Source organism: Enhydra lutris, unplaced genomic scaffold (assembly GCF_002288905.1).
Source record: "Enhydra lutris kenyoni isolate GAN:26980312 unplaced genomic scaffold, ASM228890v2 scaffoldscaffold15, whole genome shotgun sequence".
Classification (NCBI taxonomy): Eukaryota; Metazoa; Chordata; class Mammalia; order Carnivora; family Mustelidae; genus Enhydra; species Enhydra lutris.
Window position 1 is genome coordinate 9251806 of NW_019154099.1, and position 18715 is coordinate 9270520.

Consider the following 18715-nt stretch of genomic DNA (forward strand, 5'->3'; position numbering starts at 1 on the left):
ATAACGCTATCATCAGGTTTCTCTAAGCCACAGCCTTGTACCATGTATCGCATTTCAAAAGAATTATATTCTTTCCCTTTTTTTTAAACACCTACCTTAAGAAAATCATAGAAGTTACAAAATTGTAGCATCTACATTAAGAAGTTTACCCACTTTACCAGTTTCATAGAACAAAATGAAGTGAGAATAACTTCTGTGCACAGCCTCAACAATGAATGAGCATCTCTAATAAAACGCGTGGTATATAGTTTGCCCTACATCAAGGTGCAGGGGAGAAGGTGACAGAAAGAACAAGGAGGGATGGCGGTAGCTCGAAGGAGAAGGAGTGCAAGGAAGATGGCAAGGCGTCAAGTGATTGAAAGAGAAATGTGGAAACAATGAAGAGACTTTAAAGGAATGGAATGGAAAAATGGCAGGAAAAGAAAAATAAAAACATGGCCACAGAGTTATCACAAGCTTCTGGCAGACACTCCTATAGACTGTCCAGAGCTGTTTCAAAGGGCATGGCCCATGTTGTCGCATCGAAATATAGATGTAATACATAACAATCTGTGGAATGAGAATTTACCACGAGCGCCTCACCTCTGGGAAGCGTGGGTTGGCTTTATTCAGGGCGTGGGAGCATGCATTCACAGCATGGGCCAGCTCTTGTTCCAAGAGACAATGGATTGTGGCTGCATCACAGATCCTGAAAGCAAAAATGAGGCAGGTGAACAAAAAAAATTTGAGCATTGCTGATTTTCTGCAAGTGTAGAAATGGGAGAATGAGACAAGTTGGAAAAAAAAAAGATTAGGGAATATTTTTAAATGGGTTCAGCTCAATTATGAATAACAAAGCATAGGTTTACAAAATTCAGACCCTGCTGCAACAAAGAATGTAAAACCCAAAATCTTTATAGGAAAAGTTAGGCATAGAATCACAGAGAAACACACTGAGGTACAATTTGGAAGAACAAAATACAGCAACACTTCATTTTGAAGTATCACTGGCAAGTGAGATGGGGCAGAGCAGAAACTTCACCTTTTTTTTTTTTTTCATCTTTTATTCATTGCAAATTCAACCAGGAACAAATAAAACAAAGTAGGGGAAGAACATGGCCATATTTATCATCTGTACGCTAAGTGCTTTACATACATTATCTAATTTAATATTCACAACTTAAAAGGTAGCTGTGATTAATTTTCTCCACTTTATAGATGAAGACCTTGAGGGATTTGGTAAATATGCAAAGCTAAGAAGTCATGGAGCCAGGATTTGAATCTATGTCTATCAGCTCTAAAGTCTATTGTACCATAGTCCTTTGGAATCTTGGAACATTCAAGAATATCCTGAACAGACAGGATCCTGGAGGACACTAAGGCCAAAGAAGAAAAAAGAGGACAAGTTCCACCAATTGCTGGAAAATGATGGAAAGTTGGAGGATGAGCAAGAAGGCAAAACTATGCAAATCCTTTTTGCTTCTAACATCTACAAGGAGAATGATCTTTGCACTAGAAAGAGTAAAACAAGAAAAGAGACTAGGCCTGTATTGTTGAATCAACAGGAAAGTACGAGAGCGCTTAATTCCTCAAGATCATACAATTGATATCCAAGCCACAAAGAAATTTGCAAATGTCATCTCAAATATTTCTACTGATAACCTTGAGAAAGGTTATCTTATCAGAAGAATGCAGGTGGGTAAATGCTATTCTAATTTTCAAAAAAAGGAAAAGAAATAAATCAATTTCAGATCAACATTTCCAATTGCCCACTAAAATTTCCTCCCAGATCTCTCACTCTCTCTCTTTTTTTTTGTTTAAGATTTATTCATTTATTTGAGAGAAAGAGAGAACATGTGTTCATGAGTCAGGGGAGGGGGTGGTACAGAGGTTGACTTCTGCTGAGTGCAGAGCCTAATGTGAACCCCTTTTTCACAACCCTGATGTCATGACGTGAACGGAAACCAAGAGTCGGATGCTTAACTGACTGAGCCACCCAGGTGCCCCTCCTCCTAAATATTTCTAATGTAGGTTAAATTCTGGAAGTCCAACACGGACCCTGTCATTTTCCTTCTCAACTCTACTTTCCCTCCTGAATCCTATGGTTCCATCAAAGGTTCTACAGTCCATCCATCCATTCACTAGAACCTGAGGGTCATCCTGTCTCCTAATTCAGGCCATTTAGCAATTTTAGATCATAATCAATCTTAAGTCTCTCTTCTTTCCATCTCTACTACTTCCGTCCATCATTTCCTATCAGGACCATTCTAAGAGCATTTACCCAGCCCTTGCTTTGTTATCTTGCAAACAATGCTACACATTGCTTCCAGAAACATCTGGATAAGACCTGGCCCCTCTTCCCTTCTCCAACCACATTTCCTACTCTCTCACATATACCATGCCATCCCCAGTTCCCTAAGATTTCCTAAAAGTACTCCATTCACACTCCTCTGGACCTCTGCCCAAGCTTGCTCCCATGTTGAGAATGTTCCTTCTCTTACTCTCCCATCAGGACTTGGCTGAGATCACTTTTTTCAGGCAGCCCTCCTTTGCTTTCTTGGCCTCCTCTGTGTATCCACAGTGCCCCACTGAGCCCTGTGATGGCACTCTAGCCACACTTTCTCTCTCACTATCCTGTCCACAAATTAAGAAGAGGACTACAACCCAGTCATTTTGGTGCCCCCCCACTGCTGAATATGGTGATTGGCATGCAGAAGAGATTCAAAATTATTTGTTGAATACTGAATGAGTAAGTTCTGAAAATAGATGAGTGAGGCTGATTTTCATCTCTTGCAAATTAAAAACAACAACAATGCATATGGGGAACCAAATTAGGTTAACCAAAAGCAGGTCTGGCCAACCTTCACTTCCCTTTTCTTGATAAGGTTATTTGGTTAGTTGACAGGAAGTTAATTTAGGAAGTATATTTGATTTCAAGGGAGATAATACAGATAGTATATTTTGATTTCAAGAAAATGCTGCAGTTCTATTTTTAATTTTTTGAAAAATCTTCCATACTATTTTCCATAGTTTATTAGTTAGATTGATTATGGTAATTGTTTTATAACGTATACATAGATCAGATTATCATTTGTAGACCATATATATATACATATGTGTGTGTGTGATTTTGTCAATTTTCTTCAATAAAGCTGGAAAAGCAAAAAAAAAAAAAAAAACCCAAAACCCTGTAAATTGGGAGTCCACAGACATTGTCTATATTACCCTAAAACGAATCTCTCTGTGATAAAAGGCTGAGATGTACAATAATACAGTTTTGTGCATTTAACTAACTAAATACTCATATTCTCTTACCTTGCTTCTAAGCCACTCAGTATCTTGAGTTATCATACTTTATTCTAATTCTGAATGTTGGGGTCTCTAGCAGTAGGAAGTTCAAATCTTTTCTCTCATATCTCTAACATCTAGTACATTCTAGGTTTCCAACAAATATTTATGTATTTATTTAAGATTTTATTTATTTATTTGAGAGAGAATGTGAGAGAGAGCATGAGGGGGGGACGGTCAGAGGGAGAAGCAGACTCCCCACTGAGCAGGGAGCCCGATGTGGGACTGGATCCTGGGACTCCGGGATCATGACCTGAGCCGAAGGCAGTCCCTTAACCAACTCAGCCACCCAGGCGTCCTCCAACAAATATTTAAAGAGCTTTGTTTTCCTTCTTTTCTTTTTCAACATCTTTATCAGTGACCAGATGAAAGTGGAAAGAATATAATAGCTACCATTCATAGAACACTATATATGCCAGACGTGATGTGCTATTAAGTTCTTTATGTGGTGGGTTTCATTTAGCTTTCACAATGACCTACAGAGTAGCTCTTACTATCTCCATTTGGTAGAGAAGATTTAGGTGAAGAGGGGATAAGAAACTTGTCCATGGTTGGCCTCCCTTCCCCCAACAAAGTTGACTCCTGGGTCATCGTGATTTTTATCTATTTCACGCTCCTGGAACTTGTGTTTTCATCTCTTCCCTTTCTGTCTACTAGAATAAACTCCTATGTGGTTGGTCTCCCAATCTCTAGATGGGTCTTTGGAAACTGGTTCTCAGAATTTTCCCATCTAAATTTCCTTGGGAGCAGGGCTTAATATTTATATTTCCTTTTACATTCCAGAAGCATTTAATTAATAATTATAAGGTAACATACACATAAGTAGTAGAGCACAAAGACTGTGTAAAACTGGGAAAATAAACAGTAATAGAAAAGAGCACTGTGTGGTAGGGTAAGTTAGCCAAGCTCTCCACCGGGTTTCAGGAAGTCCAAAGTCTGTTCTGCAGAGAACACAGGAGTGTGTGTGTGTGTATGTGTGTGTGTGTGTGTGCTGGAGAGGGTTTAATTGAGGCATAAATGAAGTAGGAGAGTAAATGCATCTCTTTTAGATAGTCCCAACGACGGACATTACCGATCAAAACTAAAAAACAAACCTGGTCAAGACCAGAGTTGTTCTCGCCTGCGGCAAGCAGGACCACCCTACCTAGTAATGAGCTCTTCTGCGGCCTGGGAGCAGAGCTGCATCTGGGACACTTCTTCTGTTGCCAAATCAACGGCATGCTGGATGTACAAATGAGTTCGAAGAACTGGTTTACCGGAATCGCACTTCTGTTTATCCTCCCAAGATTTCAGCGTGCTTTCAAAAGCCTATTTAACAACAATGTTGCAAGGAACTGTTAGGTTGGAACTCTGAGACCCATACATAAGAGTGTATTTAAATGTTACAAGAAAGACTTTGAAATGACTGCTTTTTTTTTCCTAATCTGAAGCTTCATTAAATAAATCTTAAAATACAGGAAAGCTATTCTTCAAGTTTTCCAGTGTTATCATAACAAATAAGTAATGTAATCAGTGATGAGGAGGGTATCACTGAAGAGTTTTTTAAAAGACAGCTTCAATTTAGGCTTCAATCTGTACTTGAAATGCATAATAGACAAGGTCAAGATGGATACTGAGAGTCTTTGATCTTAATTAAAACATATACTGGAAAATGCAAAACTATGGAGACAGGGGTTGAGGTAAGAGAGGGAGCGATGGCTAGGTGGAACAGAAGGAATTTTGAGGGTAATGAAACCAGCCTGTAGGATACTATCATGGTGGATATAAGTGATTATATATTTCTTAAAAACTGTAACATGTACAACATGAAGAGTAACCTATGACATTAATTAATCAATAATTATCAATACTGGCTCATTAACTATAATAAATATACCACACTAATATAAGATGTTAATAATAAGGGATTGGATATTAGTGAGGTAAGGAGATATGTGGGAATAGAATTAGAATTCTCTGTATTTTCTGGTCAATTTCTCTGTAAACCTAAAAAATAATAAAAATATAGACTATTAACTTTTTTTTTTTTTTTTTTAGAAAGAGAGAGCGTGCACACATGTGCACATACGAGCCAGGTTGCGGAAAGCGGGGAAAGGAGAGAGAATCCCAAGCAGGCTCCATGCTCAGTGTGGATCCCTATGTGGGCCTCAATCTCACAATCCTGAGATCATGACATGAGCAGAAACCAAGAGTTGGTTACTTAACCGTCTGAGCCACCCAGGTGTCCCTAGTCTATTAAATTTTTAAAAAACTAAATACTTGTTCATATTTAAAACCACAATGACCTAAATGTTAGATTTACAAGGCAATTTAAGTATTTTTCCTTGGTTTCTATTTTCCATTACAACTGAATTTTTTTTAAGTAAGCTCCACACCCAGCGTGGAGTCCAATGCAGGCTTAAACTCACAACCCTGAGATCAAGACTTGAGCTGAGATCAAGAGTCACACACTTAACCAACCAAGCCACCCAGGTGCCCCCACAGTTTAGTATTTTTAAGAGGCTTGAAAAAAATCTAGAAGAATATGTGTATATTTTTTTACATACCCTGTCCCTTGTTAGCATCTGAGCTCTGTTTTTGTGCACAATTTTGATAATTCCTGGAGGCTGAACCCATGCTTCACCATCCACCTGCACTGGGACTCCCTCATCGCCAAATATAGTTATTTTTACTGTTCGGCACTGAAATAAAATGATCCATTTTAGAAAACAAATCATCCTGAGAAACTGACAATCTGCATTCAAGCCTGACTTTTAGTCCATTTCGGTGGAATGGAATGTATCTTTTTCCAATTATCATGACATAATAATAATTGACATGACAAGAAAGTTACCATTTTATGGATGAATAGACAGTGCGGGAGTCCTTTGGAATAGCTTCCCCAGTCCCCCAAGTTGCAAAGTCAGGTTTGATCAGAGAAAACAAACCTGGGCTATTCGATGATGCTGCAGTTTAATGACCCTTGAAACTGCCATTTGCATGCTATCAAATATTGCAACGACTTCCAGGATCTTGTCATCAAATGATGGTGCAGCAAATATCTGAAAGGAAAAACTACATTACATTTCCCCTGATGAGGTTAAGGTTTACATGAAGTGGCATATCAGCAATGTAAACTCTGTAATATACATATTAAAACAAAAACTTAGGAAAATAGTAAGTAGAAAAGTAAGTAAACGTTACCAGGAAATGATAATCCAACGACAAAATAATCCACCTTTGTATAAAAATGTATTAAATATCTGTTCACACATAACTCAGATGTCTTGATAAAATGGTGCATGTGATTTTAGGAATCGTAAAATACCCAGGTCCCTTGGTATGTTCTAAGGCAAGTCTTTCAATGTGTTACAAGCAATTGGTATGTAAAATGTGCTTAATATCTTAATACAACAACTTTTTAAGGCATTTGAGAAGATGGCAACAGACACCTCAGAGAATAAAAATCATGCAGGCTTACTTGGTCTTGATGTTAAATGCATTTTTCACAAAATTAATTGAATCAAAAAAATTAAATTCCAGCTGTATCACTTTGTTCCTTTTATTCTCTCTTTGACTATAATGATAAACATTTATGCCTCTGAAAAAAATTGTTCAGTATCAAGTAATATCCCGATTAAAATTTTCATTGAAAATATCAGGACATGAATTTGCAAACATTGATGATTTCTTATCATCTCTGTAAGCAGAGTGTGTGGTTTAAAATCCCGTCTCTGCTACTTCCTGTGTGAACTTAGTGTCAGTTTCTTCACTGGTAAAATTTAGATTAAAATTGTGGTTGTTAGTAATGAATGTGAAGTTCTGAGAACACTATCTGATTACCTAGTAGGTGCTGTTAGCTTTATTTATCTTTATCTCACTGATTTCTTCCCTTTAAAATATTTGAGTAGTTACAGGCTAAGAAAAAAATTAGCTGCTAACATAAGTTTTATAGTTCAATAAGATTGAAATACATTCACATAATGAAAATCACAAATATATTCCAATTTATGTTATACTCTAATCTCTGCTCATTCAAGGACCCTGAAAAAATGGGTCAGTGGGAGCTCTTGCATTACAAGCCCGAAATAAATGGGGCTATCATTCCTTACATGTGATTCTTCAAAGACTGTGATAATCCTTTTTTTATTGTTATGTAGATCTTAACAATTGTTCCTTCTCTTTCATTTTATTATTTTTTTAAAACATTTATTACATTTGCTAGGTTGTGTTTTTCCTTTTTTTGACTTTCCTGTCAAAACACAGCCCTAAATTTCAAAGGCCAAATGAGCCCTCTTAACATTTCTAAAGATAAAAATAATAGTACCAGACACAAATTTAGATAGTTATAAAATACAGAAGGTATTTTGGTAAGCAGAATAATATCAATCCCCCTTCCCACTCCCAAAATGTCCATGTCCTAATCTGCTGAGGTTATGAATGTTACTTTACGTGACAAAACAGACTTTGCTGATGTCATGATAGGAGGGACCTTGAGAAGGAGAGATTATCCTGGATGACGTACTGGGCCCAATGTAACCACGAAAGTCACTGAAAGTGGAAGAGAAGGGCAGTTGGGGAGATCTAAATGATGCAATGGTAGATTCAGGCTGCCTTTGTGGGCCTTGGAGATGGAGGAAGGGGCCACAGGCCAAGGAATATGGGCAGTCTCTAGCATCTGGAAGGTAAAAGAAAACACTTACATCATCCTCTTTAGTTCCACCCCAAAAGTTAGTGCCTCCTGCATAGCTGGGAATGTTCAACACTGCTATTCCTTGCAGACTGGGGAGAGGAATATACTGCCCATCACACTGTAAGGTAAAAAGCTTAGAGGTTAGATAAAGAGAGCAAAACTGCTAGTTGGGAAGCCCCTCGAACACCCAAGACAAAGGATGACAGTGGGAAGTGTATTGGCAATGTTTGCTTTTCCTGCAAATATATTCCTACACAATACCTTCTCTTGTTTTTCTAATTTAAAAAATTTGAAGCATATACATTCCTATGGCAGAAGTCGTTACAGAAAACCGACTTAAGATAACATTGTACCTCTTCTTTCTGTCAAAATCAGGCCGTACTTTTCTGGAGTTTTTTTCAGATCACTTACAATATTCTCACTTGCATCATGGTCACCTTTGTGCTCATGTCAAGTGTCCTTTTGCAAACAGGTTCAGGGAGGGCTTCTGGGTCCTAACCACCTCATCTAGCCGGTCTCTCAACTCCTGGGACTGCACTCCTGCTCTGTAACTAAGTTGGCTGGCCAAACTCAAAGCTGGGTTTCTCAAGTAGTCAGAACCAAAACTAAGTAAAGAAAAACCATGAATGTCGGGAAGTATCTTATTCTCCGTGTCTTCTCATTAATCAACTTCAATGAAAATAAAAATTACCATTAGATAGGGGAAAAAATGTCCTCTGGCTGGTGAGTAATTATACATGACAGGTAAGCAAATTCTTACTGAATAGAAGGTTTACTCCATTTTAAAAGAGGAGAGCTTGCAGAGGTCATACGTACAACAGATGGTATAGTTTCATTAATTCTTACAATAAAAAGTAATTAACATAAGTTTATAAAACTTGCATTTTAATGCCTGATTGAAATGTTCTCTAAACTGTAGAACAAATGAAAATCCAATTTTCAGCCATTTTAGATAACTGAGAATATTTTATACTTGATTATATCCCTCGTGCATTTTTTATATTTTCTTTTCTTTTTCATGAAAATACATTCAAAGGTCTATACTCTAGCCTAGCACCTAGGGCCATTCCTGGCATATAGCTAAGGCTCACTGTGTATTTATTAAAATGAACAAACATTAAGTATTGAGTAGAATAATAAACTTTTTCTGAATCTGTATCTTTGTGTGCTTTAGAACAAGCAGTTTATTTTTATTTTTTATTTTTTTTAAAGATTTTATTTATTCATTCGACAGAGAGAGATCACAAGTAGGCAGAGAGGCAGGCAGAGAGAGAGAGGAGGAAGCAGGCTCCCCACCAAGGAGAGAGCCCGACACGGGGCTCAATCCCAGGACCCTGGGATCATGACTTGAGCTGAAGGCAGAGGCTTTAACCCTCTGAGCCACCCAGGCGCCCTTAGAACAAGCAGTTTAAAACATATAACTAACTTAAAGGAAATGGAAGATACGCCAGTAACATCCATCTTAATTTCTCAGCGAGGATAAGCCAAACCAGCTGATCATATGTACGTGCTCCAGAGTGGAAGGTATAATGAGTTTATCTTTACTCAGACATTTAGTTGATAATGAATGAGCCAGGCAATTCTGTAGTCTAGATAACACCTAAAATAATAACGCTCTGTTTAATTTAATGAGCTGTAGACTGAAGATTTGCACTTTTCTGTACATAGGCTTTTCCTTTAATTAAAGATATCTGGTTATAAAAAGATAGAAGGTAGGAAAGACATGTGTATCAGCATCAACTGTGAATACGGGACAAGGGGGAAAGAAAATAAAATTCACAGAAATTAGACTTTTCAGAGCCATGCCCCCAATCTTGTTTCTCCTATTAGTGAAGGAGATTAAAAAACTTTTGCCATCCTTAATTTCCTCCTTACATTAGTAAAAACTACTAAAAAATTTAAATGCTCAAAATCTCTTTTTAATTTACTATTGTAAGAATTGGAACAAATACACAGTTCAATCAAAAGAGTCTATATGCTATGAATGTTTTTCTCAGGGATTTGTGAAATGTCAGGCATTATAGAATTGGGTCAGAATTTGTAAATGTAAATGAGAAAATCTGTGAAAATTCGTTAGAAATGCTCTCCTTTAAATGTCCTCTCATAGCTCCACCTTCTCAGGGAGCACCACGATGCTACAGAACCATCCACATTTCAGGAGCTAATGATAATGATAACTAATGTGTCATCCACAGCCAGTGTCTATACCTCCTTTAGTATAAAGTCGATAATCACCTCCAATGGGTGTTTAAACACTTGAAGAGTCACTGAGACCAAATCAGCTCCTCAAATGTCATTATTTTTCTAAGTAAGATAATCTGAACTATCTTTACTTCAAGATGAACCTACCTCAAGTTGAACCCTCTGTTCTAAATTCTTGTATGATCTCTGTAATAACTCCCGGGTTCCAAGGACTCCATACCACATCAAGTTTTTAGTTCGGCTCCTGAAATAAATATTGGCAGACAATTCAATAGCTATTACTGATTTACTCTTTAAAGGCAGAGCAAGCAAAACAGCTAATAAATGAAATTAAAGTGGAATTACCTCCATGTAATAACATTATTACTATTACCAAAATTACCTGCATTTTTCAGGGTGCTCCTCTCTCTTATTATTAAATTCTAATGAAATTTTTGCATCTAATCCAATCCCAAAGTAATTGTTCATGACACATTTTTCTGAATATCCATCTCTGTGATAATAAGGAAAAGTACATAAAGTCAGATTCATTACAACAATTACAATTTGCACACAAAATAGCACTAAAAGCATTTAAGCTTCCATGCCTTACAGATGAGACTAAAACTTAGCAGGAATTATTTCCTATTCGTATGCCATGTGTACAAGCCCAGTACATATATGTCATTTTTCGTACATATGATATAAAGGGATAGTGAGCAAGGCAAAGCAGAGACAGAGTCATGGTAATGCTTTTCTATTAATTGTGATAAAACCTTAGTTCCTGCTTCCTTTGTAAGCCCCTCACCAAACACACAAATGGGAGGGCCTTGCAGTCAGGTGCAAGGAAATTTCTCTCCACTTGTACTCTTATCAATGGACAAATATTTACTGAGTGGTAACATGACCAGGTCCAGCCCACTCTTTGGGCTTCTTTGGAAAGTATAAAGACGTTTACTGTCTTTGAGGACTGTCATTAGAGAAATGAGATATAACAAAAGCAAAATTAAATACGGAAGTAAAAGTTCATATTGAACTTCCAAAAAAAAAATTGTGGTTTTAAGAAGGGAAGAGATCCATGTGGACCAAGAAGCTTCTTGAAGTAAATAAACCTACAAGTTGGATGGGGAAAGATGAGCGATTTGGCAAGACCAAGAAGAAAGGAGGAAAAAGGAATAGCAAAAATATGGTTATGAAGATGCCGATGAATATACTATTCTACGGAAAAGTGAATATAGCTGTGCCTCATTTTGCCATAGGGTTGTTATCCGAGACAATGGGCTGGACAGGACCTACCTCAGGAACAGATCATGAAAACCACTGTGTTTCCAATGCATCGATGTACTCATCATTATATCAACTTTTGGAATTTTCTGATGACCCTTTTTGTATGGGGAGCCAAACTTCTTATAATGCACTGACAATGTTACCATTAGTATAAAGCAGAAACAAGAAAAGCCAAAACAAGATATTTACAAAACTATTTTCTTACACTGAATCTGGATCGGGGTCGATAAATGGCGTTGCACCAAAAGGATCAATATTTGCTAGTAACATTTTGTTGATTATAGAACTCCCAGCAATGGAGGCAGCTAGTCCTGCTCTTAAACCTGGCCAGAAAAATAAATACATACAGGATCACATGTTAAGAAAAAGACAGAGAAAGAGCCAGTGCATTGTTTTCAGGCCTGGTCTCAGACACCTTGCCCCCAAAGCATGGTTTCTCAGTGTCTGCTCTTCTCATTAGCCAAAACTAAGAACTATGACACTGGTAATTTTAAGATTTTTGAGCCTTCTTAGGATCTATATGTTGTCATAAAAATGCAGCAGATGAAGACCCAAATAAGAGTCTCTTTGTGACAGCTTCTCATTTACCATTCTAATGATTCTAGAACTTCAACAAATAAATATTACTTCCTTTGTTATAGCAAATGAAGCAGTAGTCTATAAGGAATTTACAATAAAGAGTGAATTACCAAGAATGTTACAGAGTTACCATGTCCATACTCTCAAAGCATAGATAATAATAGTTTCAATTAAAAATATTAACAGAGTGGTGCCTGCGTGGGTCAGTCAGTTAAGCATCTGCCTTTGGCTCAGGTCATGATCTCAGGTTTCTGGAATCAAGCCCTGCATTGGGCTCCCTGCTCAGTGCGGAGTCTGCTTGTCCTTTTCCCTCTCTCTCTGCCCCTACCCACCCCCTACCCCATTCTTTCTCTGTCTCTCTTTCCAATAAATAAAATCATTGGAAAAAAAATTAACTGACATACACAAAACTCTGTTGGTGTTAAGAGTAAATACAAAAATAGTAAACACAGGTATTTATGAGTTTTAGAAAAATACAGTGTTTGAACATAAAAAATGAAGCATTTATCTTACCTCTAAATATGTAAAACTTCGAGCTTATTTCAACAACTAGTTAGTTTTCTACTAAGTAGTTACGATGTTCAAAGCTATCATCTACCCAACTAATTACTGACTCTAGAAGCATTAAACTCTAGAAAGAAGATAGAGTAATATGGGCCTAAGTGAACAAAAAAAGGGAAAGAAGAATGAGGAAAAATATGTAATTGAGAAACACTAGGAAATTAGGAAGAAAGTCCTTGAGCAAACATTCCTTTCCTCAACTGTGTGCTCTTTTAGAAGATTATTATTTATTTTAGCCTCAAAGTTTAGCTGATTATCAAATAATCAAGATGAATTTTATTTCATAGCTTAATGCGTTATGGCATATTTAGTCATGCCAGTTTCTTTTATCTCTAAATAAGTGAATAAATGAAAAAAAAATATTCTGGTAAGGAAAAAAAGAACAGTTTGGAGATGTGAAGAACCAGACTCCAGCTGCCTAAAGAAAAGTATAATATTTTCTTTTTTTTAAACTTTTATCTTTCATTTATTTTAGAAGGAGAGGGAGCAAGAACAAGCACAGGGGATGGGAGAAGGGGTAGAGGGAGAGGGACTTTCCATCCTAAGTGCGGAGCCCGTCGCAGGGCTCCATCCCATGACCCTGAGGTCATGCCCTGAGCCAAACCAAGAGTGGGAGACCTAACTGACTTCACTACCCAGGCACCCCCAACAGTATAATATTTTAAGGTTAGCCATATTCACAGCTTTAGCCCAGAAAGTCATCCCACGGTTCTAGGTTTAAATAGATATAACCTCTAGACATGGAGGCCTTTCCAGAACCAAACATGCTCTGTATTTATCTTTTTTATTTTAATATTTCATTGAGATATAATATACATACCATAAAATTCACCTTTTAAGTAAGTGTATAATTCAGCTGTTTGTATATATATACAAAGTTGTGCAATGATCAGTTATTACCTAACTTAGAATATATTTTTTAGGATTTTATTTATTTATTTGACAGAGAAAGAGTGAGTGTGCACAAGTCGGGGGGAGAGGCAGAGGAAGAAGGAAAAGCAGACTCCTCACTGAGCTGGGAGCCCGATGGGGGACTCGATCCCAGGACTCTGGGATCATGACCTGAGCCAAAGGCAGACACTTAACCAAATAAGCCACCCAGGCGTCCCTAGAACATTTTTTTATTACTCTCAAAACAAACTCCATAACTGTTGGTAGTCATTTTCCTTTCCACCCATTCCCACATCCCCAGAGCCTGGAAACCACCAACCTACTTTCCTTCCCTATGGATTTGACTATTCTAGACATTTCGTATAAATGTAATCACATAATGTGTGGCTTTTTATGTCAAGCTTCTCTCTCTTAGCATAACATGTTAGGAGGCAATCATGTGGCATTTATCAGTGCTTTGTTCTTTTTAAAGGCTAAATAATAGTCCACTGTCTGCATATTGCACATTTTGTTTCTCCATCAACTGACGATTACTTGGGTTGTCTTCTATGTGGCTACTATGAGTAATGTTGCTATAAACAGTTACGTGCAAGTTTTTGTGTAGACATGTATTTTAATTCTCATAGGTCTATAACTAGGAGTTTACTGGATTATATGTTAACTCTGTATTTAATTCTTTGAGGAACTGCCAAACTGATTGTCCAAATTTCATATTCCAACCAGCAATGTATGAAAGTTCCAATTTTTCCATGTCCTTGCCAATATTTGTTATTATCTCTCCTTTTTGATCATAGCCATCCCAGTAAGGTAAAGTGGTATCTCATAGTGGTTTTGATTTGCATTACCCTGATGACTAATAATGGTGAGCATCTTTTCATGTGCATATTGGCCATCAGTGTATCTCTCTTGGAAAGTGTCTACTCAGATCCTTTGCCCATTTTTAAATTGGGGTATTTGTCTTTTCATTGTTGAATCTTAAGAGTTGCTTTTATATCCTGAATACTCGTCCCTTATCAGGTATGCCATTTACAACTATTTTCTCTTATCCTATGGATTGTCTCTCCTTCCTTCTTTCCTCCCTCCCACCCTCCCTCCTTTCCTTCCTTCCTTCTTTTATCCATTCATTTGTTCTTTTTGACTTATGAGAGAAAATAGTTTTTGTTTTTTTGTTGTTTTTATTTGTTTTTAGAGACAGAGAGTGCAGTAGGGAGGGGTAGACAGAAAGGGAGAGAAGAGAGAATCCATGTTGGGCATGGAGCCCAATGCAGGGCTCAATCTCACAACACTGAGATCATGACCCAAGCTAAAATCAAGCATCAGACACTTAACTGACTGAGCCACCTAGGTATCCCGAGAGAACAAAGTTTCATGGGTAGCCACAACAACCCAGAATTTGCAAAAACAAAGTAAACATACTATTTTGATGATGGCAGATTATCAGTTGATCAGACCAACTACTCCTCCTTACTATGAGGGCAAATAGGAAAGTTGATCAAAATGTAAAATGAATTCATTTGAAGATCATTAAGAGGTAGACCAATGATGAGGGCTTACCAGTTAACCATTAGAAAAGAAAAATGAGTTAGGTGAGCCCAGGACTTAGGGATAGATTTCTTTCTTTCCTTTTTTTTTTTTTTTTTTTGTTTTTCTTTTTGTTTTTGTTTGTTTTGACTTTTTATTCTATTGCGAACACTTAAGAACACTTAACATGAGCTCCATCCTCTTAACAAATTTTTAAGTGTACAAGGCAGTATTGTAAGTACAATGTTGGACACAGCAGATCTCTAGAACTTATTCACCTTCCTTAACTAAAAACTTCACGCATGCTGGCCTGTTTTTTGCAGGAAATTTTGTTATATGTCTAGTGGATCTTCCATTTTTGAATCAGTTTTGGTAGTCTGCATGTCTCCAGGAGTTGGTCCATTTCATTGAAGTTACCTAATTTGCTGGCATGTAATATTTGATAGTTTTCCCTTATAATCCTTCTTATTTCTGTAAGGCCATTAGTGACATCTCTCCTCTATCATTCCTGATTTCAATAATTTAAATCTTCTCTTTCATTTCTTTGGTCACTCTAGCAAAGGCTTGTCAATTTGTTAATCTGTTCACAGAACCAGCTTTTGGTTTCATTGATTTTCTGTATTGGTTTCTATTCTCTATGTCATTTATTGCCACACCAATATGATTATTTCCTTCCTGCTAATTGCTTTGGGCATCCTTGTTCTTCCTTTTCCAGTTTATTAAGGTGCAGAGTTAGATTATGAGATCTTTCTACCTTTATAATATACGCATTTACAACTTTAAATTTCACTGTAAGCACTTCCTTGGCTGCATCAAGTAAGTTCTGGTGTGGTGTATTTTTGTTTTCATTCACATCAAAGGATTTAAAGATTTCTCTCATGACTTTTTTTTTTCTTTGACCCTCATAGTTCCACATATTTGTACATTTCCAAACTTTCCTTCTGTTATGGATTTCTAAATTCATTCCACTGTGGTCAAAAACCATCCTTTGATCATTTCAATCCTTTTAAATTTACTGAGAATTGTTTGAATGGCCTAATTTATGATCCATACTGGAAAATGTTCCATGTGTATGAGACTGAGAATGAATATTCTGCTGTTGTTGGCTGGAGGGTTCTGTAGGTCTGCTTATTTCATATGTTTTTCAGGTCTTCTATTTCCCTGTTGATTTTTATCTAGTTGTTTCTATCAACTACTGAAAGTATGATAATAAAGTCTCCAACTATCATTATTGAATTGTGATTCACCTTTAAAAAGAACTTGTAGGACAGACTACTTTTCAGGGTGTAACTTGGGTCCAACCAACTCTGGAATAAATCTGGAGAGTTTTCACTAAGTCAAACAACTGGTATTTAAGGAGACATCAGAGACATCTGTATTTTCCTCCTCCCTAGCTGCACATGTTGTTTGCTTTCCACTAGTACTAACCCAATCTCAAGGTCAATTCATCTCATCGGAGCTGGAATGGATGTCTCAGATATTCCAAAAGGAAGCAGTGTTACTAGTCTAAAAATGACGGAGAGACTTGTGGCTCACAACAAAGAGGAAAGCTATGGAGATACCAAAGAGGTAGTAGAATATAGGATAAGATTTACCCAGGGTACTTAGTAAATGCAGATTCCTGGGCTGTATTCTAGTATAACTCAATTAAAACTTCTCAGGGCAGTGCCCCAAAACATGTATTTTAGTACTTCCTTTCTTTCCTTCTTATTTATAACTCTTATACACACACACACACACACACACACACACACACAGAAGTCTAAGGATCTGGACTCTGGTTGTAAGAGTGACAAGAACATTCTCCCAAAGGGACATTTATCTCTAAGAAGACATTTCTATAGTGCACAGAAATGAGTACCTAATACATTTTCACAGAAATGCTTACAAATACGCCATGTTTCAAAATCTATACTACCTGGGCAGATTATTCTGGTGTTGAGCACAGGGAGGTTCTCTTTGCCAGCTGCCACAGCGGGACCAGAGCCAGAGTCAGCTTGGGTACGACTTGCCCGGCCATCTGGAGACCGAGGTGCAGGTGCAGCTTTAACTATTGGAGAAAAGTCCCGATGATTTAAAAAAAAAAAAAAAAGGTAATGATAAAGTTACAAGAATAAGCAAGCTCTAATAAATTCAGGACATAAAAATAATTTAATGTGTATTTAAATCAATGAGCTGAACTGAAGATATTACATTGTGTTTACCTATTCTTTTACCATTGTTTTCGCTTCTTTGAGATTTACTGTTCGGAGGGATTCGGCCACAGGTAGATGTCCGGATAGATCATTTCAAACAGACAGAAATTAGTAAAAAGTATAGGCCTACCATACCTGAAGGTCAGTAATACTCACAATTTGAATGTGTCCAACCCATATTTAAAGACAAAAAGAAATTTTGAAGCCTGATGATTTTTGAAAATGATACATATGTGTTAAAATGTACGCCACCGGTGTAATCCTTTTGCCATAAATGTTGGGTGAATGATCAATGTAATTAATTAATTCCCAGAGCTAATACGTGAAATGTGAGTTAACATTGTCTTCCATACATAAAAGGAAAAATAGTATTTTTTTTTCAAATGAAACCAATATATGTTTCCTGCACTTCTCAATTAACTATATATTCAAAACAAAAATTTGCCCCAGATAGGTCTATCATATTCTTTAAAATGTTCAATACATTTAAAAGATTATTCCTAAAGAGAATTACTCTCAAAGTCAACAAAAAAAGATTTAATTCTGTCTAAACTACAGCAACGTAATGGAGAGCAAATAGTATCTTTAACTAATTTAGGAGCTATTGGCAGGTGTTTAAATAAAAAAACAGTATTTCTCAAATTCAATTTAAAAATACTTAAAAATTTAATTACCTTTACTCTCCCTAAGGCTAATTACAAACTAACCACATTAATCTTACATTCTCTTCTCTTTCTTCAAAAACAGCCCAGTTGCACTAAAGAAAAGTAGCAGACAGACACTTTTTTTTGACAGATGAGAGACACAGAACTAATTTCTAATAAAAACAACCTTTTGATATTCATCTCTTATAAAAACCAGAGAGCGTCCTAGTGACTGAGATTGATGTAACATTGATGGTAACTAAATTAATGTTTCATGTTTCTTCTTAAACATAACATCTCATCGATCATATTAATATACCTCACTGTACATCTCAGGCATATGAATTATTGCATAATTTAATCATATAATGACCCTCTTCAAAAAGTAATGATTATTTAATACAGAAATACTTCTATTACTACTGATTCCCATTAAATTGGATTACTAGCTAGAAAATAAGAACAAATATTGCAATATTAAGGTACCAAATGTTGCAATATGTGTAAATTTATGACTATTTCAACTTTAGTATCTAGAGTTGCCTACCTTTATTTTTTAGCTTTCTTTGCAGACTACAATGGAAGTGTTCAGTTCATGAGACTATAGTAAGATGGGATGGTAGCCGGCTGGAAAACCATTAGCAATGAGTGCTGGAAAACCAATCCTCCAAAGAAACCATGCCTTGTCTTAAGGGAAATGATCAAGCAGCATACTGTAAGAATCCCATTGTCAGCCCTACTAAAGTCAGCTTTATAATGGGTGAAGACATACAAGTCCCGCTTAGGAAACTCTAGATGAAGTCAATTTGAGATGATACAGTCAAGCTTCAAAAGATTTTGACAGGATGCAATGACAG

General features: G+C 36.8%; 1 protein-coding gene across 2 annotated transcripts in view; it reads right to left on the reverse strand.

Moving 5' to 3' along the window:
* The window catches only part of LOC111147026 (diacylglycerol kinase eta), a 168566-nt gene that overhangs the window by 12132 nt on the left and 137719 nt on the right, over positions 1-18715 (reverse strand). For both annotated transcript variants that reach the window (XM_022502876.1, XM_022502877.1), the window contains exons 17-25: positions 16938-17063; positions 11673-11790; positions 10584-10694; positions 10349-10445; positions 8010-8117; positions 6255-6368; positions 5874-6008; positions 4472-4635; positions 583-688 (exon numbers count right to left, since the gene is read on the reverse strand). In XM_022502876.1, the coding sequence (XP_022358584.1) occupies positions 583-688; positions 4472-4635; positions 5874-6008; positions 6255-6368; positions 8010-8117; positions 10349-10445; positions 10584-10694; positions 11673-11790; positions 16938-17063 (1079 nt within the window). The remainder of the gene's footprint in view (positions 1-582; positions 689-4471; positions 4636-5873; positions 6009-6254; positions 6369-8009; positions 8118-10348; positions 10446-10583; positions 10695-11672; positions 11791-16937; positions 17064-18715) is intronic.